This window comes from Dermacentor albipictus, chromosome 9 (genome assembly GCF_038994185.2).
Source record: "Dermacentor albipictus isolate Rhodes 1998 colony chromosome 9, USDA_Dalb.pri_finalv2, whole genome shotgun sequence".
Taxonomy (NCBI): Eukaryota; Metazoa; Arthropoda; class Arachnida; order Ixodida; family Ixodidae; genus Dermacentor; species Dermacentor albipictus.
The window spans coordinates 97,309,558-97,336,192 of NC_091829.1; the positions used below are offsets into that span (position 1 = coordinate 97,309,558).

At 47.5% G+C, this 26,635-nt stretch overlaps 1 protein-coding gene across 4 annotated transcripts in view; it reads left to right on the top strand.

Moving 5' to 3' along the window:
* Window positions 1–26,635, top strand: part of LOC139049542 (neprilysin-1-like) — a 120,681-nt gene that overhangs the window by 67,533 nt on the left and 26,513 nt on the right. For 3 of the 4 annotated variants that reach the window (XM_070525087.1, XM_070525088.1, XM_070525085.1), the window contains exon 3: window positions 22,006–22,145. In XM_070525087.1, the coding sequence (XP_070381188.1) occupies window positions 22,006–22,145 (140 nt within the window). Of the gene's footprint in view, window positions 1–10,689; window positions 10,825–15,648; window positions 15,970–22,005; window positions 22,146–26,635 lie in introns of those variants that run through there. The other variant, XM_070525086.1, reaches the window with a different exon arrangement.

Here is a 26,635-nt window from a genome sequence, read left to right on the forward strand (position 1 = left end):
AAACTCAGGTTCGCAGAGTGATGACAAGATTTCATTAACGAAGACTCCCACGCAGAAAGCAAAAAACGCAACCTGTCACCGCTGGTTTCCAGGTACTCGGTGACGTCAGGCTTCCTGACGAAGTTGCCGCCAGTTGCTGCATTGTTAAAGAATGGGACGAAGTATAGCACGGAACCCAGAATTCCTGCGCATGAGCTACTGGCTTTGAACAGGCGCATCGCAAGGAAAGGAGAACTAGAGGACCAGGAGCGGTGCCTACTCGATGGGGTGGATTGCCTGCGTAGGACCGTCGCCGGGAGCGCGCCACCTTCGACAGCTGTGATCAAAAGGACAGTATCTTTCTTTAGAGACAATGAACTTCGGCTCTTACTGAGTGACAAAGAGGGCGGTTTTGTGATAGCTTCGTCTGCGGTCTTTAAGAAAAAAGCCATTCAGGCTGTGAACAAGAACTTCATTCTGGCATATGAGAAAGATCAGAAGGTAAAACGCAAAGCCATTATTTCGCTGGAAGATATAGGCCGCACAGAGATTGTGAAAGATGTAAAACAATGTAAGCTACTTGCTCTAGAGGTGTTTCTCACTGCGAAAAACGCACAAACCGGATGTGCTTTTCCGTACAATAGTCGGTGAAAACAACAGTTGGCAGGTTTTGGTTAGCCGAATTTTGCAAAAGCAGTTGAAGCATTTAACTATTGACGATCCTTATGGCATAAAGGATTCTTTCGATGTTGTTTCCTTTCTGGAAGACAACCATTCAGTAGCCGCCATTTTTTCTGTTGACGTCGAAGATCTTTACTGTTCAATACCGCATGATGAGCGCTATTTCGCAGTGTGATGATGTGCATCGAAGAAAGTGGCGAGGTAGATTTTCGCAATGCGACCGGGTTGTCTTCGGAAATTTTCATGTCCCTTTTTGAATTTTATTTAAGTCCAGCTTTTATCGGGTGGGTTCGAAAATAACCTTTTTATCCAGAAAAATTGTGTGTGTATTGGTTCATGTGTGGTGCCTGCTCTTTGTAATATTTTTTATCGTTTGTCGACCGCGCTCTTAAGAGTGCCTTAAACAATGACTCGGTTCAAATTTTTAGATATGTTGACGATTTTCTTGTTGTGATAAAACAGACTAACAACGAATGCTCCATGATGGTAGCTGACATTTTAATTCTGCTCAATGACAATGGCAAAGGTTTAACTTTCACACATCAGCTATCTAGGGACGGTGAACTCCAGTTTTTAGATTTGCAGCTACCCTTACAAACAGGCCACGCCTGTTGGATGTACTCGCCACGTGCACGTAAGGAACATTTACCTTACGCGTCTGCGCACTCAAAGACTGTGAAACGCGCCATTGCTTTGATGTGTTTAGATTCCTCGTTAATGAAATCTTGTGATTACTCTGCGAACCTGAGTTTTATTGCACAGTTAAATAGGGTGCAGGCTGCTGGTTACCCAAGTGTGGTGGGGACGTCAGTCTCGGAGGTATTACTTCAGAAACTGAAAGGGAAGTGGCACAAAAGTAATTGCATCACACAAAAGAAGAGGCCTGAAGTTGTGCCGTATTGCCACAGAGTGGCTCACAATCTAAAGAATGACGCCACTAGATACCAAATTCCGGTAGTGTTTTCCGCTCCTCAAAAACTGTAAATGTTGTGCAGCCGTGTTTCTAAAACAAGTAAAAAACCAGATTGTGAAAAGAACCACGCGAAATTTGTAGATTGCAGCGTCGGTGTGGTTTATAAGGTTCCCTTGTCATGTGGCAAAGTGCATGTAGGGCAGTCAGGCCGCTGTGTTAACGAGCGCCTTAGAGGACATGAGCGATCTATACCGACAGGCACAGGTTCCCATTTGGCTCAGCATTGTAAAATATCCTTGTGCAAACCCATGTTTCGTGATACCAGGATCTTGAAAAAGAGCCGTGACACCACCACCCGAGAGCTATCGGAAGCATTTTTCATTCATTCATTGGGGTCACAGTGCATTAGTGTGCCTTCCTTAACCTTGTACAGCACTGAATTTTGTTTTTTGAATTCTGTCGCATGAGTGCGCTCTTGGGGTCGGATGCTGGTGGCTCCACCGCATGGTGCTCACTGCGCATGTTCCTCTATGTTTAGGTGTCTATAAAGGAGTGACGCAATAAAATGATGTCAGTTGAGAGTAGCGCCTTGTCCTGTCGTCTTCCTTGTGTTTGTTGTTTTGCGCTAAACAAAGTATTCATGGATTCGCACCAACTAGCGCGCCAAGGCATTGTGCTGTTTTACGACAACTTGTCGAAGACAGTCATCGTTCCAGCATTTATGCGACGGGAACCCATCGCGTATGTGGACGATGTTCTACCCGAATTCATCATGGGAACCCTAGGCGTGTTGCTCGCTTGAGCTCTTCTGCCGAGAGCGCTGCCTCAAAATACCGCATCATCATGGGCGTACTTTCAAAAAACTTCATTGCACCGCTTCGAGCACTGCGTAGACACGTGGGGGTCTTCAGCTTCAAGTTTAACCCATCGTTACGCATGCAACGATAATCATCCAGAGTTCTACGTCTGGTCCCATGGTACTCGTAGCGCTTACGAAGCTCTCAGAGAAACGTACCACCGAAGTGTAACGATCAGGAATTGGAAAAGCCGATGGCAATCGGTGCAGGAGACATTCTTCAGACGCTTCTGCGTCCTGTCGTGCCGTGTTAGAAAGGAGCAGCAACCAGCAACCAGCATCTGCGATCTTCTTTTTCCTACCGCAGCTAAATATGAAAGAGTTTTCAAAGGTCTTTGGTTGCAAGTACTCGCCATCACTCTACACCCTACACTACTGTGTGTTGTAACCAATGCAGTCTACATGGACTTTCCGACTTTCGGTTTGGAAATGTGCACAAATGTGTGCGTAATGTACGTTTAACTCGCCGCTCTCTTGGCTGTGTAAACTCTTTTGTGGCGTGTTGTTTTCAATTGCCGCGCATCATGCAAGCATGCTAGATGACGTCTAGATGTAATGAAAGTGTCATACAGACCATGTCAACTGGTTGCCTCAATTTTGAAGTACTAAGTCTGAATTTAGATTGTTGCTTTTAATTCTTTCTTGTCTGTTTCCCAAACCCCCTTTATTTTCATTGGGAGCCATTGTTCTGTAAAGTTGTGTTAAAAGTGCATCGAAACAACAAACTGCGTCACACACTGTGTTGTTTCTGGATTTTATTTGCATGTTTATGTTCAATACCGATGCAATTGTGAACGCACTAGGTTCAACTGTTACGAAGCACGTCACGTGATTCCGCTGTTGCTTATTCCGGGATCGTCTGAAGCTAGTGGTTAAACTGAATGTTCAGTCTACCAGCCATTCCAGCATATTGGAGGTGCATCGTTTATTCACGCCTGACGAAACTTTGTTCGCACTTAAATTTGAATTCACATTTGTTAGAGAAAGTAATGTCACACAAAGAACGTGTTTAGCAGCATCTGGATTCCTAGTATAACGTCAGTATCAATCGATGAAGGAAAGCTTTAAACACGCTTAAGCTTCGCCTTTAGGAGTGAAACGCCTTGGCGTTATCGGGCCCCGTTGAGGCAGATACGGACACCGGTTATTGTCACGTGGTAGTGATGGTGAAGAAAGCAGCAAAACTGCGAATGGCTAAGCGATTGTTTTATTGCGCGAATTTGTGCCCTCGAAAACAGGCTACACGCAAAGCACAACGATAGCTGCGAACGCAGTCGGTGATTGTGAAATATTTATCAGCGGGTCAAGCGCGTCAACCTTTATGCATGAGCGATCGAACGTTCCAGAGTAATTGCTGGGGCCCGCGTATCTTCCAGAAAGTTGCACGCGCACCATTGGCGCCGCGCATACAGGAAATCAAATTACACAAGGTTCGGCGACAAGAGACAGCGGATAGAGCCATCGATAACATCACAGAAACTTTCGATAAATGCAGGCGCGTCCTGCGCTGAGCGATAACAGGTGTTAGACGATGAAACGCGGTCATTCGATAAACAAGTACACGTGTCACTACCTCCCTAAGAAGCTAGTTGGTGCTGATTAGTGAGAAGGCCTTCTTTAAAGGTATGTTGTTTTGAAGCGAATACGAAGATAATCCTCGTTTAAATGCCTTAGGTACAAGGTCGGTGTTCCCTTCCAAACACTTGACGAGTCCTTTTAGCCCCAGGTCTGCTCGTTGGTGCTCAGCGAAGTCTTCCGCGCTTATTATTCCAGGGAAGGCGTCGTCATCATCGTCGTCTTGCGGCGGCGGGTCCGTGGGGGTGCGTGATAGGCAGTCTGCATCAGAGTGTTTTGTCCGTACTTGTAGATCACAGTGATGTCATATTCTTGCAGTCTGAGACTCCAGAGCACCAGGCGTACTGAAGGGGCGGGTAAATTCGCTAGCTGACACAACGCGTGATGGTCGCTGACGACTTTGAATGGCCTACCATATAGGTGAGGGCGGATTTTGCTGTAGCCCAAATGATAGCGAGGCATTCTTCTTCAGTTCTAGAATAATTGCCTTAAGCTCATGACAGCGACCGGCTATAGTAAACGCGTTCAAGTCGGTCTTTCCTCTGGACTAGGAAGGCACCGAGGCCTAGGCTACTGGCGTCAGTGTGGATTTCGGTGGCGACTGCACGCGTCGTTTGAGTTCCTGAAATGCGTCGGCCTGTGGCATTTCACACTTGAACTCGACATCAGATTTAATGAGATGTGTCAGCGCCTCAGCGATGCGTGAAAAGTCCTGGATAAAGCGCCTGTAGTAGGTACATATGCCAAGGAATCCACGCACTGTCTTCTTGTCGACGGGCTGCGGGAACTTTGCGATTGCGGCTGTCTTCTGCGGGTCAGGGTGGACTCCAGATTTGCTGATGACGTGGCCTAGGAACAGAAGCTCATCGTAAGCGAAGCGGCACTTTTCCCGCTTCAGAGTGAGCCCTGATGACTTGATGACATCTAATACTGTCGCAAGCCACCGAAGGTGATCATCAAAATTCTCGGCGAAGAAGACGACGCCATCGAAGTAGACCGGACAAGTCTGCCACTTCAATCCTGCGAACGCCGTGTCGATCACGCGCCGGAAGGTTGCAGGTGGCGAGCACAGACCGAAGGGCCTAACCTTGAACTCGTAGAGGCCGCCTGGCGTGATGAAGGTGGTGTTACATAAAGCGTCGCTGCCTAACGCAGCGTCATGAGAAGGCGCGCGCTTGGAACCGCCCAAGCGGGAGGAAAAAATGGATGTGGCTTAGCTAAGGTTAAGCCCAGGATGCGAAGCATACTAGCCTTTATTTTAGTTCTTGAACCACTGTTTAGTCTGGTGAACTGCTGTTGCTTGGCTATATTTGGCTCGGCTAGACTGTGCAACTTCATCCTTTACCTCGGACTCTGTGGAGGAACGCTGCTGTTTAGCCGCGTACTGTGCATTTCGCTTGGCAAGCCGAACTTCTAGTTCTTCGGCCGTTTCCGTGGCTCTTTGTAACTTGCGCTTTGCGGTCTGACGAGCGGCCCTTTCCTTTCCCGCCATCGCGCTATACAGCTGGCCTCGACGAGAGTGCGCCGCTCTTCTATACAGCTGTTATGACACCAGTGCCCTAGCGGGAGGAACGGGAGTTAGGCCGCAGCACCGGCTGTGCGACCGCAGGCGAGCGCAAGACTTGAGCCTCCGCTTTTGCAGCTGTTATGACGTCATATGGTAGCTACGCGGCCGCGCGCGGCGCAGCAAGGAAGAGCGTGGTTGTGCGGCTAGTATGCTTCGCATAAAAGAGGAGGGAATAAACGCAGAGGATGAGTAATGTCTCCATTCCTGTCGTGCATAGTAATATGCACGATATAACATAATTGGCGACGAGGATTTAACAACCCATGTGCTACCGGCTTGCTCTTCATCTGTGCTGTCGATTGCTGCATAGCATCCTCTACGATGAGTATTTCGGGGCTACAACCACCACCCCCATTCATGTCATCACGTGGGGACACAGTCATCCCATGGGAGCAATGGATTCAAGCGTTCAAGAACTACATGGTGGCGTCGGGCGCCTCCGACCTACCTGCCATGCGTCGGAAGGCGATTTTGCTCAACTGCTTGGGCTTGGAAGGACAACGCATCTTCCATACTCTCACGTCGGAGGACGACCCGCGCTTTTTGGCTTCGAGCGCCACCGGAGGGACGTTGATGACTCCTGCCCCAGATGAGTTCGACTGCGCTGTTGCGACACTTGAAAGTCACTACAAGAGCTCTGTCAATGTCACCGCAGCGAGTCACCGTTTCCGTCGACGTGCACAAGCCCCAGGTGAGACTGCGCTCGATTACATGACCGCGCTACGAGGCCTCGTAGGAGCGTGCAACTTCGGTGACTTGGCGGACGACATGATGCGCGACCAGGTTATAGAAAAAACTACTAGCGAATACTTGCGTGAACGTCTTTTACTGGAAGAGTCTCTTACGCTTTCTCGGGCCCTTACCATTGCGAGACAGCATGATCAGGCGACTCGAGAAGCGGTAGAATTTGCACGACATGAAGCACAAGTGCATCACGTTAAAGACACAAACACGTCAAACATGAGAGAAAAGCACTGTGGCACGTGCACGTGCTATAAGACGCCAACTGAAAGTCGTCGAGCTCTGAAAGAGCAAGAATGTTATCGTTGTGGCTCTTTGGACCATCTGGCGAATAGCCCTCACTGCAACGCTAAGACACATAAGTGTCGCAGATGGGGAAAGACTGGCCATGTGGAAAAGGTGTGCAAGTCTTCCCGAAAGTCTGAAAAGAAAATTCAGCATGTCACGGAAGGCCACGCAGATACAGCTGACACGGACGATCATATAAGTGTTTGTCACATCTGGAGTCGTAAGAAGGGAATTTATGCAGTGCTGGAAATTGAAGGAATTGACATGTCGTTCCTGATTGACACTGGATCATCGGTTTCAATCCTAGCGGAAGAACTTTACCAACGCCATTTCGATACTGTATTTCCTTTGACATCAACATCCGTCCAGCTCCTCGATTATTCTAAGTCAGCAATTCCTATAAAAGGATATTTCATTGCTCCAGTTTCATTTCATGGCCGATGCACTTCTGTCCTTCTCTACGTTGTGTCGGGAGGAATAACACTTCTTGGTTTATATGGTATCACGGCTCTGGATATGAAGATTCAAGGGTCACCTCTCAGGTGTCTGCTAATGACGCAAGAAACTCCTGTGCTCCCTCCTGAATTACGTTGCGAGTTCCAGCGCTTGTTTGAAAAGCAGCTAGGAACTGTCAAAGGTTTCACTCACAAGGTCAGAGTTCGCGCATCTGTTCAACCAGTGGCCAGCAAACTGAGACGACTACCAGTCGTCATTCGTGAGCAAGTCTCGGCAGAAGTACAAAAATTAGAAGCTCAGGCCATCATTGAGCGCGTCGATTCTTCAGAGTGGGTCTCGCCAATTGTCGTAGCCAGAAAAAAGGATGGCTCGATTCCCATGTGCGTAGACCTACGAGAGCCAAACAAAGCTATAGTAGTGGACATTTTTCCCCTGCCACAAACTGAGGAACTTTTGAACAGCTTGGCTGGTGCATAGCGATTCTCCAAGCTAGATTTAGCTTCTGCATACCATCAGTTGCCACTAAGTCTAGAGAGTCGTGATCTTACGACGTTTATAACCCACGACGGACTATTTCGCTTTAAGAGGGTGTGCTTCGGACTGGCATCGGAACCGTCAGCGTTTCAGAAGATGATGCATATGATCCTCCAAGGATGCAAATGCGTCTTGTTTTACATTGACGACATAATCGTGTACGGACGCTCCAGAGAGGATCACTTGGTCAATTTGCGCACTGTTTTGAAACGGCTCTCTGACGCTGGCCTCAGGCTCAACTATAAACGTGTTTTTGACGTCACAGAGTTGACTTTCCTAGGCCATGTTGTCAGCGCCAAAGGGTTATTCCCACTGATGTCATCTATCGAGGCGATAACAAAGGCACCATCACCTACAAATATTAATGAACTTCGCTCGCTGCTGGGACTCGCAGGCTTCTACTCCAAGTTCATTCCGCATTTTTCTGATGTTGTGGAGCCAATGCGTGTTTTGCTTCGAAGAAACGCGCCTTTCGCTTGGACTGCGGCAGCCCAAACCGGCTTGGAGCAGCTGAAAACGTTGATAACATCTTGCGAAGTTCTTCACCTTTTTGATCCTCAGTTACCCGTGTACGTTACAACTGATGCCTCGGGATATGGATTGGGTGCTGTACTGCAGCAGGATAACGGAACAGCACTGCAAACTGTCACGTTCGCCTCACGCACTCTTCAACTGCATGAACGGAAGTACTCCGTCGGTGAACGTGAGGCCCTTGCCTGCGTCTGGGCCTGCGAGCACTGGCACGTTTACCTGTGGGGCCGACCTTTCATCTTGTGGACAGATCACGCTGCTTTGGTTATATACGCTCCTCTCAACGAAAGGCACAGGTCACCGTCCGTTAAGGATTGCGCGCTGGTCATCACGGTTGATGTGCTACAACTACATCATGGAATACAGGAAGGGTAGCGAAAACGTCGTGGCTGACGCACTCTCCCGGCTGCCCGTGCAGAGTTTCATCCATGATGCACCCGAAGAAGAATTTATATGTCTCTTGTCCCCAGTAGTTACCATGCAAGAGCTTCATGAAGCAAGTGCCACCCATCAGACTATCTCTCAAGTTAAGCAGTTTAACACTACTTCTTGGCCTGACAAGAAATTCTTGTCAAAAGAGCTGCTACCTTACTTTCACGTCCGATCTCAACTCTCTGTTGTTAGGGACATTCTTTGCCGGATGACAGGATTGTCGTGCCTTCAGCTTTGACCCGCCGTCTTATGGATCTGGCTCATGAGTCACACCCAGGAATTAGTCGTACCAAAGCTCGTCTTAGGGAGTCATATTGGTGGCCGTGCATGGATAATCACATTGAAGAACCTGTACGCACATGTGTAGCCTGCCAGTCATGTGACAAATCAGCACGTACAACTGGAGCCCCAATGCAACCCGTCACTCTTCCCGAGCAAGCCTGGGACAAAGTTGCTGTCGACATTGTGGGACCTTTCACGCAAGCTCCAGCTGACTGTCGATTTGCCATTACGCTTATTGATTATTAGAGCAAGTGGCCAGAGGTGACTTTCGTACGCGATGCGACCACGTCTACAGTGACCAAATTCCTACTTGAACTTTTCGCAAGAGAAGGATATCCACGTGGTATCGTATCCGATTATGGACCGTAATTTTCTTCAGTGAATTTCGAAGATTTTCTCACAGAGCGCGAAATCACCCATTACTACTCTTCTGTGTATTACCCGCAAGCTAACGGTTTAGTGGAAAGATTTAACAGGGTATTAAAGTCCTATATTCAATTAGCCCTGTTAGAACGTCGTGAGAGAAGAACAGCGATGTTTGATTACCTACAAACATATCGCTGTACGCCTCATGCGACTACTGGTGTTGCACCGACTATTATTCTTCATGGACGCCAACCTCGCACCAGACTTGACATTGTGGGATTTCCTGACAAATGTCTCACCAATGACCCTTTAAGGGCACTACAGCAGTTGAGAGAGCGCATCAAGAACAAGCAAATGACTTCGAAGCGCTACACCGATCAAAAACGCGGTGCCAAGGAACCCAACTTCGCCGTGGGTGACTACGTGCGGGTTAAATTACCTGCAGTTCATGGGAAGTTATCTTCACAGTTTTCTGCGCCCAAGAAAATTATTGGAAAGCGCGGACCCACCTCTTAAGCTCTTGGAAGATGGGCGGGTGTGGAATGCTTCCAAATTAGCGGCCGTTCGCCCTGAAGCTATCAGCAGAATGAAATCAAGTACCACTGCTGTCATGAACTGGTCACCGGCATCCGATCACTCAACTAGTGCGGCTGTGAGCCATTCGTCACAACCTGGCACACCAAGCGCAGATAATGCACCCGTGAATCCTGAACCACCTGCTGCAGGGCGCACGCAACAAGCTTCAGGTAATTTGCCAAGATGCGAAGAGCGCGTGAGGAGAAGCGCCCGCAACAAGAAGACACCAAAGGAGCTGCATGACTACATCAGGAAGTAACGGACAATTTTTTTTTTCACGAGGGGATATGTTATATAAGGCGTCGCTGCCTACCGCAGCGCGATGATAAGGCGCGCTCTGGGAGCGGCCCAAGGGGGAGGAAAAAGAGGAGGGAATAAACGCAGAGGATGAGTAATATGTCTCCATTCCTGTCGTACTGAGTAATATGCACGATATAACAGGTGGTTCTTTCTCGATACCTCTTCTCGACCTCTATTTGCCAGTAGCCAGTCTTAAAATCCATCGACGAGAAGTATTTTGGGTTGCAGGGTCTATCCGCGCAATGGGGTATACGTCCTTCTTCGTGATCTTGTTCAGTCGACGATAATCGACGCAGAAACATGGGGTTCCGTCCTTTTTCTTCCCCAAGACCACAGGCGATGCCCACTGGCGTTTCGACGGCAAAACCAAAAATGGGATAAGCGCACAATCTTTTCTTCTTGTTTTTCAGTCTTAAAGATAGTGATGCACATCCTTTAATGTTGGAGTTATCGTTGAATGTTTTCAATAAGTACGGGCACAGATATGTAAATAGTGTAAATAATTGTCTTCCTGTGCAGCAGTGCCTCTGCACGTTCCATCGTGCTCACAGCTTGAAGATGAAAAGAAATGCCGCTCGTGGTGTTAAGCTGCTCGAGCCGCGAGAACGCGCAGAAGAAGATCCATGCTCGCGTCCGGTCGCGCATTTGCTGAGCTCCGCACTGCTAACGCTCTTTCTACTGCCAGCCATGCACTACCTGCCACGTCTGCGCAAGATCGTCACCAGAAAGAAGAAGCTAAAGCCCCAGGTGAGCGCACTTTGTGATATCCGTTAGTTTGCACTTAAGAGCAACCACGACTCAGAAGGTTGCCCTTGATGTGCGGTAGCTCAGCTGAAATTTCCTCGTCGCTGACGATCGAAAGGTTTAGGCGCGCCGTGCCCGAAAGGTTCCTCGCACAACACTGCCTAGATAAAGACGTCGCGTGTTCCTGCAGAACTCAACGGATCTGTTGACAAACTTGTTGTGATCATAGGGTGCGCGTAACAAAATGTGTACCTTGTCGGCTAAAGGTTACGATTTACCCTTAACGATGTTCCCGCTTTGCTTTTCTAGGCTATTGGAAGGTAGAAATCTATTTCAAGAAATTATTTCGCATCTAAAGTATAGCTTTGCTTGCCTAGTCCCGCAATTCTCAGTTCAGAAGAGAAGCCATTTGGCATCGAAACGTGTAGTGGAATAGAAAATGACAGCTACAGCGATGAGACGCGTGAAGGCCGCAGCTGGGAGCGCGCGCGGCTGTTACCATGGTTTCCGAGATGGAGCAGCGCTCCGCCTGATCCCAGAGGCCATGTTCGTGCCATAGAGTTTCGAACCAAAATTACTAGAGGGAACCCGGCGCCACCATGAGTACGATGGTTAGTACATGGTTTTGTCTGATCTTCGTTTTGTATCTTGAGACGTTCTTGAGGTTTCATTTACTACGTTTTATATGCCTTTATTCGCTTACATTTCAACGCGATATATATTTCTGCGCGCCGTAACTGGCCACCTCATCAAATCAGTGGTGTCTGTCTGAGGTTGCGAAGCAAGCGAACGAGGAAGGCGCCTGAACGTGAAGCGAATCACGTGCCGGGGATAGTACGATGGAGCGTGTCCAGCGCGCGGCAAAGTACCGCCACCTAGAGGAATGTGTAGGTTACGTTGAGCAAAGTTGGGATGGAGAAACGAGGCGAAGCGTCGCGCAGGAGGAAAGTAGGTGGAGGTGGAGTTCCTACAGGTTTTCTTGTGATGCCCACGTACCGGGGTCGTCTACTCGTAACATCGCACTCGCGCGCTGTGCGCTGTGTGTACGAGTGAAAGCGTGCGACGGTAAGCTGATGATGGGGGCTCAATCTCACGTGCGCAATGGGAGGAAGCGCGGTATCTCGTGGTGCGCATGGCACCATGGAACGGTGGGAGGGGAGGGAGGGGAGACGTTGTACTTCGGCCGTGCGTAGTCCACGGGCTTTATTTTGAAGCGATCTGCTTTGGGGGCACAGTCTAGGTGGGCCGACGGCTCGGAGCTTAGCATGTGCTGTGTTCTTACCGCTCAGTTTACGATGAAGTGACAGATATCACGAAGCTCACTTCGCTCACTGCTACTGCCGCGATTCCTCATGCCAGCGTTTTGACAGCGAGTGTCCGCGGCCATCGAGTATGAATGTTCATGCTTGCCTGTGCGCGCTGACACCGTGCTGGGTAATTCAGATAGTAAGCGCATGTTCACAACGGTGAGTTTTACTCCAGCGGCGGTTGCGTATGGCGTGGTCGCGCGAGGCCTGTCTTGAAAACGATCTACGATGCGTGGAGTGTAGGCGCCAAGGCGACCGAGGGCGGATAGCGTCGTGTGCCGTATAGCTACCGAGTGCGCTGTAGCACTAAAGCTTCCCCTTCAGAGGAGGCTTTCTCACGGCCCCAACTCGGACACCGACTATTCGAATACATGTAAAACACAGGAACGCTTTTCTAAAATAAGCCCCGGGCCAATATTATTGAAATGTGCGGCATTTGAGAAAAAAATGTTAAATTCTAGTTACTGTTGCAAGCGGAATTGCGATTTATGGTCTTAATTTCTTACTATGATTCTTATGTATTTGTGGGTGTAAATATGGAAGCCCGAAGCGTACAAATTTGTCCCTCTACTGCAAGAGCAGATATCGGCGCTCTGTAAATCACATCCATCGTAACATTCAAAGCGGGAAAATTTGATACATATAATTTGTCTGTCGCGTCCGGTCCTGTAGAACTGTGATGCGAACGAAAGACTGATGCCACTTCCATGTAGCCACGTGCCCAGAAATTGGTATGCGTGCCTAATCCTTCATTTAGGTGTGCTTTAGTGGCGCTCGCACCTCTGCTTCAGTGTTTTAGGTTAGCCGTAGGCGAACAGAACGCACGAACCGAACTCGCAAGCAACTGTTTTTCAATAGTTAGCCGGGAAAATATTATGCCATCTTGTTTGTGAGGTCATTAGTGACCTCATTACATCCGCTTTCTACTTCCCTGCTTCCAGGAACTTCGCCAAAGTCGTGCTCACCTGGCGGTTCTCTAAAATCTACGATTCTGTGCTTTAGTGTGCGGTAATCAGTTGTTTCTAATTACTCCTACTTGTTCCAGATACTTCAGTAACTCAACTTGTAACAAAACGCATGCTCTGATATCATATATATCATGAAATCCATGAATTTTGTGCTGTGCATTTTTTCGTATATTTTTCTAAATTATTCCGAATTCGGTCCCCGGCCGTTTCAGTGATATCTAATTAATTTACGTTATTCCAGACACATCAATAACTCAAATTGTGCTTCGATATCATATCTTTAATCAAACCCGTGAATTTCGTACTGTGCTATCTTTATCTACTTTTTCCTCATTTATTCTGAATTTCCTACTCGGTCGCATCGACAGGTGAACGAGAACTGCTGTGCAAGAAACCAGAGTGTCATTCGATGCTCGTGCCACTAAAAAGGCCCGTGTTTATTAGGCAGCCACGTTTTATTCCTGTTCCTTAGTGATGTCACAGGGCCGTCCACACCAGGGCTTGACCACAACAGAGATAACCGAAGACACTACAATGACTTACGGGAATTTCTTGAACGTTTTCGCAGGTTTTCCAACATTGCTGCTCAGAGTAGTGGTGCATTTGAGAACCATTTAAAATACACAAAATTTGTCAGCTTTAGATGTGCTATTAGATGTGATACAGAATTGCAATGTTGTTTTTGATTGTTGAGTTACAGAGCTGTAAACTTGATAGACTGGTTTTCGGGAAGTTTTCAATTGTCGCCAATTTTTATAAATCCGATGTTCTAAATAAAGAATCCGCTTCTAACAGTAATTAGATTTAAACATTTACTTTATTCTTAGAATTGTTTTACAGCCTACGGGTAAGCTTTAGCTTAGGGGCTCCTATGTAGATATATAGGAAAGGAGAAATCGTTTTTCTCGGCAACCACTGCACGATATTTGATTAAGCTTGTTGCATTTAAAAGAAAAAGTTTAAATTTTGCTTTATTCTTAAAATTGTGTTACAGCCTAAGGGTTAGCTTTAGCTTGGGGGCTCCTATGTAAATATATAGAAAAGGAGAAATCATGTTTCTTGGCAACTACTGCACCATATTTGATTAAGCTTGTTGCATTTAAACGAAAAATTCTGTAATCGGAACGAAAGGAAGAATCTCGGCAGGTCGTTTATGGACGTGGAACACTTGATTAACCATTGGTGATCCAAATTATTGCACAAATCCAATGCCTATGCTGGAAAGCGAATCTTTCGGGAAGGGGCTAATTAAATGCTGTAATACCAAATGCGATGTGAGTTGCGTTCATTCTGATCCCATCCACTGCCTAATCTGAGCAATGCTGATGCTTATATATAGCCAAAGTGAAAACCCTTATTGACTTCATACCATGATTATGCTTATGCAATGTACGGTTCATAAAGCTAAGCCGAAATGCAAACACCACTTCATGCAAGTGCGCATTGAGACGTTAACGCACTGGTGCCACGACGTGAAGACGAAGTTTGATGTTTGTTGAGGATAAAATTGTGAAACGAGGGATTTGCCGACAGATGTAAGACGCGAAATACAGTGGTATGGTGGAGAATTATTTGATGGTTCATTACTGCAACTGTGGCCTAACGAACACTGGCGGCCATACTTTCCCGCGCACGAGGTCTCGCGCACACGTGCTCTCGGTCACGTGTTACGTGACGTAACACAGGCACCTATAGTCTGAAAAAGTCACCTCGCTTTCACACCAGGGAAGTATGCTCACGACTGTGACCTAGGTATTACCGCGATAGCGTTAGGAGCCCCGTGTCGCAGGGAATCCGGTACCGGCGTCCCGCGTCCAGCGTCTAATTAAGTTGTTCCGAACCACGCATACCCAACCACGCAGGCTCTTCATGCAGAGCCGAGACGTTACTGAAGGAATTGAATTTCTCCAAGTAAAACGCGTGAGGAAAAGTCGTAAAGTACGACTTACTCCAAACCAACAGACGTGGACAGCGTCAGATTGTAATTTAAATATGCGAGAAAACATAATCCCGTTGCGCGGAAATTAAACTCAAATCCGTTTTCCAGTTTTTATCATTCAAAAAGCGGCGCGCCCGGTTCCTTGCAAGGGCATCCAGATGGCGCTCGCCTACGCGCATCTACGGCCCATGCAAGAGCCAGCGCTTTTACCAGAAAAGTCGCCTTCGTGCATTGCGTTCGCTGCCAGCGTTTGCGGGTAAACATTATGGCTACATAAGCTGAAGCATGAGGAGCAGTCTGGGATCTTTGAATGGTATCACGTTCCACACTTAAAGGCGAAGCTTAAGCGCGCACCAAATTCTAGAGCGTAGACGGTTATGCCCGATGCCAAAGGTCCATCCCGCCGTCAGACACGTAATTGTTTAAGTTTCTACCTGCAGGCTATTTGAAAAGACAACAGCATCTGTAGAAACGGTCAGCCAAGTCTAGAGGGGGTTGAAAAAAGTGTTAAAAAAACCTTGGCTCTAAAGTGATGTAACGGTGTCAATGCGGTGGTATAATGGTGACGACTATGCGTGGTCGTCATTGTCTCGGTTTCTGTCCGACGGCGCAGCTGACGAGGCCGCCCCAGCCGCTGGACTTCTACACGGAGAGGACCAGAGCCTCGATGGCATCGTGTGCGGCGCCCATAGAGCCTTCGCGACCCTTCGAACATGGACTGAGGCGCCAGATGATACGCGAGCGTGTGGCCGCGGCAGTAGTCGTGCCCGAGGAACTGCGCCACTGGGCAGATGACTTTCCGTGGCGCCGTGCGATGTACGCGGCCATCGTCGCGGCGGTCATCGTGGGCGTGTGCGCGGCGGCGCTGATCGTGGCCCAGAAGGTGGAGGTCGAACCGCGCATCTGCGACGAGGACTGCATGTTGTACACCAAGGTTCGTGTACAAAAAAAAGTCTATGGGCACTTTGCTGAGCTAAGCTGCGTTAAGCGAAATACTATCTATGGATGCCCCTGTAGCTCTTGTTTGAACTGTTCTGCGAACGGACACCGCCGTGGACGTAAGCATGGGATGCAATCACAGCAATATGGCTGAAAGGTTTGTCGCCGATGTGCGCACACCCCCACGCGCATGTTCTCGCTGTCCCATGCGCCCACTCGCACAGCGCTACTCGCATGGCGCCTCCTCTCCTAGTTCCCCTCGCCGGTGATCACCGCTTTCCTGCGTTCACCACGGACTGCGCCCGGACATTCATGAGCCACTAAAGGCTTTCGCCTTAGCATGATCACCTTCGCGGAAATACGTGCGACGAAGGGTTTTATGCTGTAGCTGATTCCACATTGAGAGAAGCGCTAAGTCCACGGGCGACATTGCAGGCCTGCGAGCGCTTGTGTAGCCTTCAAACTTGTGCATGTTTTCACCGTAGTACGGGCGACTCCGTTGCAATGTCTCAGGGGCTGTGGCACGCACTGAGCATGAGGATGAGGTCGCCCGGTCGCGGCGGTCTATTTCTATAAGAGGTAGAGTGTAACGAGGCTGACGTAGGCCGTTGCTTCGTACGCGTCGTCAAGAATCCCTGTGATGGTCTTAATTTATTCGACACTATGCTGCTACGGTGTAAGGCATAGCCACTGCCTTGCACTGAAATGTCACCGAGCCTCATGAAAAATATTTGATTGATGCTGAAAGTTGCCAGGCGCCCCCAAAGTAATGTTGTACTGCCTTGGCTGCGCCAATTATTTAAAGGGTGTCGTAATAGCGGAAATATAGCAATAGGAAGTGTTCTGAGAGGCGTTTTTGGAGAAGCGAGCTAGCACCACAGGCAGTTTCCCATTGCCTTGACCAACAGCCGTAATGGATGCATCTTCATAGAGATTACGTGACGTTCACGTCACTGCCCCTGCCTACATGTTTCATCCTCTGTGTCCTACACTCTTATTGTTCTTTGTAGTTACTACATAGTTTTCTCAGCATTCTATACCGTGGTAGTTTAGTTGGTAAGGGTAGATGTAGTAGCGTTACCGACTAAGCAAATTAGCCACTGTTGATAATGATGCTCAGCTACCAATTCTAAATGCAGTTAGCACCGGAGGAAACAAAATTTGTACCCTATTACTGATATATCTAATCCACTCACGAATTTCGCACCGGAACCTCGGCGTCGGTGTGATCTCACTGATTTCAAAAGTGGAGCTGGGCCGTTTTGATGCAGGGAATGAACTCGAAACGTGCTTAGTCCACTCTGTAGCTGTTTTACCATAAAAAAGCAGTTAATCTTTACTGAGAGTGAAATAATTATGCACGAGGAGATGCTGTCAAGACCCACGACGTCCCAGCTAGCTGTTGTGGAACTTTTTTTATCAATCTTTCTCTCTTGGTGATAGCTGATGTTTCGGAAATCCGCGAGAGTGATATTTTATTACAGCTTCAGTTACACTCCTCTTTAGTGCCCCTTCATTATCGTTAGTTTCAGAATAACAAAACAAACAAAACTAAAAAAAAACCAAAACAAACCCAGATCAGTGCACTTCAAACAATAGTTTCCCCTCAGTGCATTAGAAATCACCACGATCCCCGTATCCTTCGCGGCAGCGGTGTCTTCATGGAGCTTCTTTAATTATTGTTGCTGCCGCATGAAAGAGCCACCAACAATGTTTCGCAACGACGTCTTCTTTGCATAGGCAGTGCATAAAGCTGGTGCATGCTTCTTCAGAATGGTTAGTGATATGGGCAAGTAATTATTGTTGTACATGGGAATATCCACTTCAGTCATCGTAGTGAAATAGGTGGTCCCCATGTGTGTTATCTACGACCAACTACGTTTCTAATTCGTATTCCAGTGTAGCCAGTCTTCTGATGCGATGTTTCGGCGCTGAACGCAGAGTATCAGAGGTATTGATTGCGATAGCGATTATACGAATGCCTCAGGCGCATTCACGCCGTCGCCACTGCCGCCGTCGTTGCGACGCAGTCCCACTCACGGCGCATGCGTGGCTCGCTCGCGGAGATTTAGAGTCTGCAAACACGTGGCGTGTGTTTGGCTGCAAAAACAAAGAAGCAAGCGAAGTGGGCGTTCCGTCACCGCTACGCTCATTCGCCTCGGTCGCAGAGCAAGGGCTGGGGTCTGGCTCACGCTCCAGGCTACTCTCAACTGGCAACGCACAGTCGATAGGCAAACTAGCGTTTCTGCTCATCTGCCGTGAGTGTGAGCGCTAAACTAACGATGTACCCCAGTCAGGCGGGCAACCTTGGTGTCACTTCGAGTGAGTGCACTTCGCCGTTAGTGTCACTCGCAGGCTGTGAAACGGAAAGGTTTAGTGACACTTGCTGTGGCATGGACTGGCCATGGAGTGTGTTCGAGGAACTCCGTTGCATTGAAGTGTGTAGCCTGTATGGCAAGGCGTCAAGGATAAGGGAATAAATGCTCGCAGGAGAGTCACCGCCAATTCTAGGACCACTTTTACCGTGGAGGTGTATACCATTACCTCTCCCTCCCCCCCCCCCCCCCCACCGCCTAATGAATTTGTCGTGTTCGCGGGTGAAAATAATCGCTTTCTTGGGCCGATCCCGGAGGCAGTACCATTGTAGGCTAAAATAGAAGTGAAAAGTGTGAAAACTCACTCCAATAACACGCACAGTGCATGACACATGTTTCGACAAAGACGAGCATTACGCACACCTTCGATCAACGTGATGGATCATAAGCCAGTAGCTAACAATGGGAGGCACAGAATGATTGATAACCACATCCGATTGTAACAGGCGACTGGACGTCAATACTCATATCAAATATAAACTAAAGTGCAGGTTTGTTACAGCACAGTGTGTAACGCAGGACGTGACGTCACTACATTACATATAAGCAAGCAGAGCCAGGCTAGTAAGGAATTGCATTTGTGTTCTGACCATGCTGTGGGAAAGCCACGTATAGTGAGGATTCCTGAAGAGCAGCGCGCATGCGATGAGTCATGCACTAATTGTGGCCATGTTGTCCCTGCAAACGTCTTAATGTCATCCGCCCACCTAACTTTCTGCCGCCCCCTGCTACGCTTCCCTTCCCTTGGAATCCATTCCGTAACCCTTAGTGATCATCGGTTATCTTCCCTCCTCATTACATGTCCTGCCCATGCCCATTTCTTTTTCTTAATTTCAACTAAGATGTCATTAACTCGCGTTTGTTCCCTCACCCAATTTGCTCTTTTCTTATCCCTTAACGTTACACCTATCATTCTTCTTTCCATAGCTCGTTGCATCGTCCTCAATTTAAGTAGAACCCTTTTCGTAAGCCTCCAGGTTTCTGCCCCGTGCGTGAGTACTGGTAAGACACAGCTGTTATAAACTTTTCTCTTGAGGGATAATGGCAGTCTGCTGTTCACGATCTGAGAATGCCTGCCAAACGCACCCCAGCCCATTCTTATTCTTCTGGTTATTTCAGTCTCATGATCCGGATCCATGGTCACTACTTGCCCTAAGTAGATGTATTCCCTTACCACTTCCAGTGCCTCGCTACCTATCGTAAACTGCTGTTCTCTTCCGAGACTGTTAAACATTACTTTAGTTTTCTGCAGATTAATTTTTAGACCCACTCTTCTGCTTTGCCTCTCCAGGTCAGTGAGCATGCATTGCAGTTGGTCCCCTGAGTTACTAAGCAAGGCAACATCATCAGCGAATCGCAAGTTACTAAGGTATTCTCCATTAACTCTTATCGCCATTTCTTCCCAATCCAGGTCTCTGAATACCTCCTGTAAACACGCTGTGAATAGCATTGGAGAGATCGTATCTCCCTGCCTGACGCCTTTCTTTATTGGGATTTTGTTGCTTTCTTTATGGAGAACTACGGTGGCTGTGGAGCCGCTATAGATATCTTTCAGTATTTTTACATACGGCTCATCTACACCCTGATTCCGTAATGCCTCCATGACTGCTGAGGTTTCGGCAGAATCAAATGCTTTCTCGTAATCAATGAAAGCTATGTATAAGGGTTGATTATATTCCGCACATTTTTCTATCACCTGATTGATAGTGTGAATATGATCTATTGTTGAGTAGCCTTTACGGAATCCTGCCTGGTCCTTTGCTTGACAGTAGTCTAAGGTGTTCCTGATTCTATTTGCGATTACCTTAGTAAATAGTTTGTAGGCAACGGACAGTAAGCTGATCGGTCTATAATTTTTCAAGTCTTTGGCGTCCCCTGTCTTATGGATTAGGACTATGTTAGCGTTTTTCCAAGATTCCGGTACGCTCGACGTTATGGGGCATTGCGTATACAGGGTGACCAGTTTCTCTAGAACAATCTGCCCACCATCCTTCAACAAATCTGCTGTTACCTGATCCTCCCCAGCTGCCTTCCCCGTTTGCATATCTCCCAAGGCTTTCTTTACTTCTTCCGGCGTTACCTGTGGTTTTTCGAAATCCTCTGGACCATTTTCTCTTCCATTATCGTCGTGGGTGCCACTGGTACTGTATAAATCTCTATAGAGCTCCTCAGCCACTTGAACTATCTCATTCATATTAGTATGAGATAGCGGCTAGGATAGCGGCTGTAAAATGAGTCGTCTTCATTGACCGATAGGCTCCAAGACTCTGGCAGCAAATGCACTTTTGTGCGAGACCTGAAGAGACACGGTTCGTATCGTAACTGCCTGCCACAATATGGAGCCCGAACTGAGCGCATGCTGAACGGCCCACTCTTCGTCGTCTTCAGGCGCGGGCTGCGCGACGGGACCGCACTGCGCTACATCGTCGATCTCTGCGGTGGCCTGGTGGCGCGCACACGTGACCTGCTCTCTCCAGCCGAAGGTAGTGCACCGCAAGCATGGCACCCAGACGAATGCGCGGTACCGCGTGAGTGCACTGGAAACGCCACGAGAACAGTCAGCCTAACGTACAATTTTTGACATCAGTGAGGCCAAAAAGAAAAAAAAAGAAAAAGCTTGAAATCTTAATTATCGACGGATTCCACCATTTCGACCAAGTTGAATTTGTAGTACATTGCCTGCTTGCATTGGCTCAACACTAACGGACTTGTTAGTGCGCTTACAATATTTATATTTTTGATGGTGGAAGTTCTGGTACAGGGTAGTGCACATTTCGCTGCGGCTGTTCCAAAACAGGTTTTGCACTAATCGGTGTACTATTACTGCTCAAATTTTTCTGAAACATGGCGTTTTGGAGTCTACAACGTTTGGTATAACACTTCCCACAGTTAGTTGCCAATTTAAAAGGAATATTTGAAATTTACCTTCACCTATGCGGATGGGAGCTGCTGCCGTGATGGCGCAAGCATAACGTTGTGTTGCCGCCTGCCTGCAGCAGCTTAGAAAGTAGGATTTCTTGGAGGGCAGTTGTGTGTGGCCCGCTCCTGGAAGAGCACTAAATGTACCTAATATTATCAATGCTTCACATTTCAAAGCGAAATGTTAATTTGATCAGCATTCTCAGAGTACTTGACGCATTTACTGAGGTCTGTCTATCGGTCTGCCTGCCTGCCGGCCTGCCTGCCTGCCTGCCTGCCTGCCTGCCTGCCTGCCTGCCTGCCTGCCTGTGTATTTAGGCGTTTACCCGAGAACGTGAGTCGTTGGGTAGTACACGGCTAAATTAGTGTCTCACTAAGCTGCTGCGGTGAGGGAAAAGGGTTTCATACCAACCATTGGACCGGTAAGTGGTACTGCACATGTGCTGCTGTTCAGTGAACCTCTTTGTTTCCAACCTAGAGCAGCGTGTACATGCCACTTGGTCTTCGCCACTCTTTAACGAACCTCTTTGACGCCAGCTTGTGTCACTCGGTGTGTGGCACGAAATGAACATCGACATTCCTGCCGTATATTGTTTTGTCAGGAAATAAAAAAATTGTGCGCATGCAGAAAGTTTAGATCAAATGGCTCACCATGTTTTGTCAATGAACGAGCCAGCTAGCCAAGTGCTTTTCTCATAACCCTGACGCGTTGCTCACTACTCCTTGGCTGTGTGCAGCTACTCAACGAAAGCATGGACTGGTCGGTGGATCCTTGCCAAGACTTCTACCGCTTCGTGTGTGGCCGCTGGAAGCACAAGTCGTCGGTGCGCGACCGCATTAGCTACCGCTTCATCCAAGAGGTTGCCAACATCGCCAGGTGGGGGATAAGTTATTTTGTGTCTATAGAGTTCACATGCAAAACCACCACAGTGGTATTTGTTAAAAAGCTTGGGCGACTGGGTATTTCAAATTTCATCTAAAGAATTTCAAATTTTATATTCCCAAAGCTTTTTGGAATGGTTGAGAGCCGATTTCGTTTTTAAGTCATCGCTTTCTTCAGCTCTTTCCCCAACTGTGATATATGTCAGTTCCTGGCCATTTATGTGACTTTGAGGGTGACCTTGACACGTGATTAGGAGCGCTGAAGAAGTTGCGATTGTAGTGCGTGCGTAGTTATGAAACTTAGTTCCCTCAGCACTGTAACGCGACCCTCTAATCATTCGGCCACTGGAAGTGGTTTTCCACACGGGAATAACAACTTCCTTCTTTTTTTTACACCGGGAAAATGAAAAAAAGAGGATTAAAAATTTCGCAGACATGCTAAGGTTGAAGACTGGGCTTCTTGGTATACCATACTAGAAGCTGGATTGCGCCACATTTTGACTGGACCGAGAGAAGATAAACACGCACACTCACACACACACAAACACACACAAACACACACACACACACACACACACACACACACACACACACACACACACACACACACACACACACACACACACACACACACACACGCACACGCATGCACGCACGCACACGCGCACACACACGCACACGCACACGCACACGCGCACACACACACACGCGCACACACACACACACAGCACGGGCATACACGCACTCACTCAGGCGCAGGCAGATTCAAAAAGGGAGACATAAAGACGTGCGTACCCGCCGTGGTTGCTCAGTGGCTATGGTGTTATGCCCCAACCACTGGCACGCGCCGAAAGCTTCGGCGCGCGCTGGCAAGCGAACGCGTCGCTTCGCTTCGGCTGGAGGGAAAGGGCGCGCAACCACTGGAGACGCGCGCCGAAGCTCGCTCCTCGGCTGCGGCGCACTGTTGCTGGACTATTCCGTCTTCATCCGTCAAAGTTCGGCCTAAAACTGCCTGCTGTAAACTAAGCTTGAAACAATAAGTTAGTGATCTGTATGTGCTTTTAGATATAAAAAAACACGTTTGAATAATGAATATACACCTGCCGCAAGTTTGTTTTTATTTTTGAAGTAACAATAGTGTACAAAATATCGACATCAGCGCACGCGCGTCGTCTGTCTGCAAGATCGCTTTGCAAACACCTGCACGACGATGCCATATATCAAAAACTGTTGTACCATTTCATTTTTCGGTAGCTTATTGCACAGCCAACTATGTAAGAATTAGGCGTGCAATGTATAACTGAAAAAAATCTGTGTTGGAAATATTGCCACGTAGTTAAAAAATTAAATTATGGGGTTTTACGTGCCAAAACCACTTTCTGATTATGAGGCACGCCGTAGTGGAGGACTCCGGAAATTTCGACCACGTAGGGTTCTTTAACGTGCACCTAAATCGAAGTACACGGGTGTTTTCGCATTTCGCCCCCATCGAAATGCGGCCGCCGTGGCCGGGATTCGATCCCGCGACCTCGTGCTCAGCAGCCCAACACCATGGCCACTGAGCAACCACGGCGGGTGCCACGTAGTAGTGACGGAAAATAAATAGTGCCGGCTCAATCGCAACGATAGCGACGAGCAATGTCGGCAATCGTAGAAAATCTCATCTGCGGGTCAAGCGCGTCGGTTTGCATACGTCAGTCGTCGAAAGTTACAGCCTATTCGCTGGTGCCCGCGCGCCTTCCAGAAACTACAACACAATTCGTGTCGCGTATGCAATCAGATTAGCAATGTTCGTCGACAACAGACAGAACCATCGATAGCATTCGCGAAACTTGCGATACCTTCAGGCGCATCCTGCACCGAGTGATAACGTTTAACATTTTTTAGCCGGTGAAATACGGTAACCGGATACAGATAAAGCATCCGTGTCAATATAATTATGCTTGTTGGTGCACGAGAGAAACGTGAAAAAGTGGGTTCTGAGAAAATCAGCAAAGCGAAATTGAAACACCTGTAGCACTCACAAAAAAAAGAAGAAAAACTAGAATAGCTAAAATGTATGTAATTCGTATCTTGTCTCCCCCCAATTCTTGATTCTGCCAAATCTAGCCCATGGAGCACCTCCATTATTCTAGGTTGTTTTGATGCATCAACACCGCATCCGGAGGCCTTCACGTTGAGTGTATTGCTACAAAACATTTTCACAGTGCAAGGGCCATGTTATATTGTAACTGGTTTCCACATATCAAGTTTGCCTTTCTTTACATTAATGAAATGACATACCGTCAGATAATACAAGCTTGAGAATTAGAGGGTTTTGATAGGAGTCTTTCGTTGCCCTTTGCCAAGTCATACTATTGAAGCACTTATTCGAATGTATGGGAGCAGCTCATTTGCGTAGTATCAGAAATATATAAACAGGTTATTTTCACAATTTACACACTTCGTCACCACAAAACGAAAAATTGCAGTTTATTGTTTTCAGCCTGCCATGATATTTTGACTGAGAAATATATATTCAATTTGTTCTGCAAGGCACGCAATAATTGCTCTGGCATATTATTTTATTGCACAACACTACATACAGTAGCCAGCCATTATTAAAACTCAGAAGAAATTAATAGCACAATGCATATGATCAGGCACATAGCATATTACTGCACTTTCTTAATTCATGCCAGAACGACGACCACAGGCGTCCTTCTCCAACAAGGTCAGCATCCATCGTGCCTCCTTACCATCGGGTTTCACACCCTCAGCATGTTCAACCTCAGCTTTGTGGTGTTTAAAACAACCTCAAGTGCGTCTTACGGTTCCAGGGATAAGAAAGAAGACCGTCCTGCCTACCTTGGCCTTGAAGCAAGCAGCTCTGGATTGTTTGCGCACTTTCTACTTTGATCGAGTCCACATATATACGGATGGTTCTTCTACTCAGACTAGCTCCACCAGCGCAGTGGTTATACCATCACGATCACTAAGCATCCAATACAAGATTTCTTACTTGACAACATCGACCGGTTCGGAGCTTGTTGCCCTCCGAGGTGCCGTTGATTATATTAATAACCAACCGGCTAATCGGTGGGCAATATTCTGCGATTCAAAGGCGGCCTTACAATGTCTTCTGTCATCTCTTCATCGCGGGTTATGTGAACAACTCGTGTCGAAGATACGAGAAATGCACCATCACATGATCATGAAAGGACACGACGTTGTGTTTCAGTGGCTGCCTGGTCATTGCGGTATCTCCGGCAACGACCTCGCTGACGAAGCTGCTAGGAAAGCCCACGAAGGAGCAACCCTTATTTCTATACCTTTATCGTGGATCGACGCAGCCCAACACTTAGGCAAGCTAGAGCACTCTTTTGACATTGGAAAGGTGGCACACACCTGAATTCACTCAACATCGATTGCATTCCCCCGATCCCTCTATGCAACTGCGGCTGTTACCAGGTCTTCCGCAAAATGAGATAACAGTGCTGTGCCGCTTACGCTTGGGCGTCGCATTCACCAATGCATATGCATTTTTGATTGGAATGGCTGATAGCGCAGAGTGCAATGCCTGCGGTGTCGAGGAAACCATAGAATACCTACTGTGCTACTGCCCATCTTTTGAAGATGAAAGGCAAGACCTCTGCACAGCTCTCAATCAGCTAGATGGAAAGCCGTTCACCTTGAACTAGATCTTGGGACCATGCCCTCGCATGTCGCAGCTACAAAAGGCCACAAAAGCGCTGCTGCGATATTTGCAAGATATCGGATTGAGTCAGCGTCTGTGATCCAAACTGAGTGACCGACTGATATCCCCAGTGGACTTTCTTTTCTTTTAATCTTTCCGTCCTCCTTTCCCTTTCCACAGTGTAGGGTAACCAAATGGGCTCAGTCCTGGTTAACCTCCATACCTTTCATTTATCATTTTCTCTCTCTCTTCTTAATTCATGCCCTTTCTTTAATTGCACAAAAGCTACTGCACTGAAATAGTATACTAGTACATACTTAAACAGCACAATTTTATACTACGATAATAAACAATCATTCAAATTTTTATTGTAGTGCCCAGGAACAGCTAGAGAGCCTTTGTACAGGTGCACTTAACGAGCACTATGTGAGACAAAATGTACAGAAAACATGAATGTAGTAGACAAAAAAATGGAACATAGAGAAACAAATAGGAAAAAAAGGAAACGCGGAAAAGTAAAAGGGAGTTAATCCTACATGATTATCTACAGATACACAAAACACAGGAAATGAACTCTGAAGTATGTTTTGGAGTCGAGTCTTATTAGCACAATCTTGTAACAAGCCCAGGCAACGAATGTGGAATGCTACCTGGTATACTATTGAGGCACAAACAAATGCATATGATCAAGAAGCTTTAAGGAATGTATAATGTCATGGACCACCTTATACAGGAACAAAAGGTGTGATTTATTAAGACTTGAATCTAGAGGTGCGAGTTGAAGTATACTTGAGAAGGCTCAACTGTGG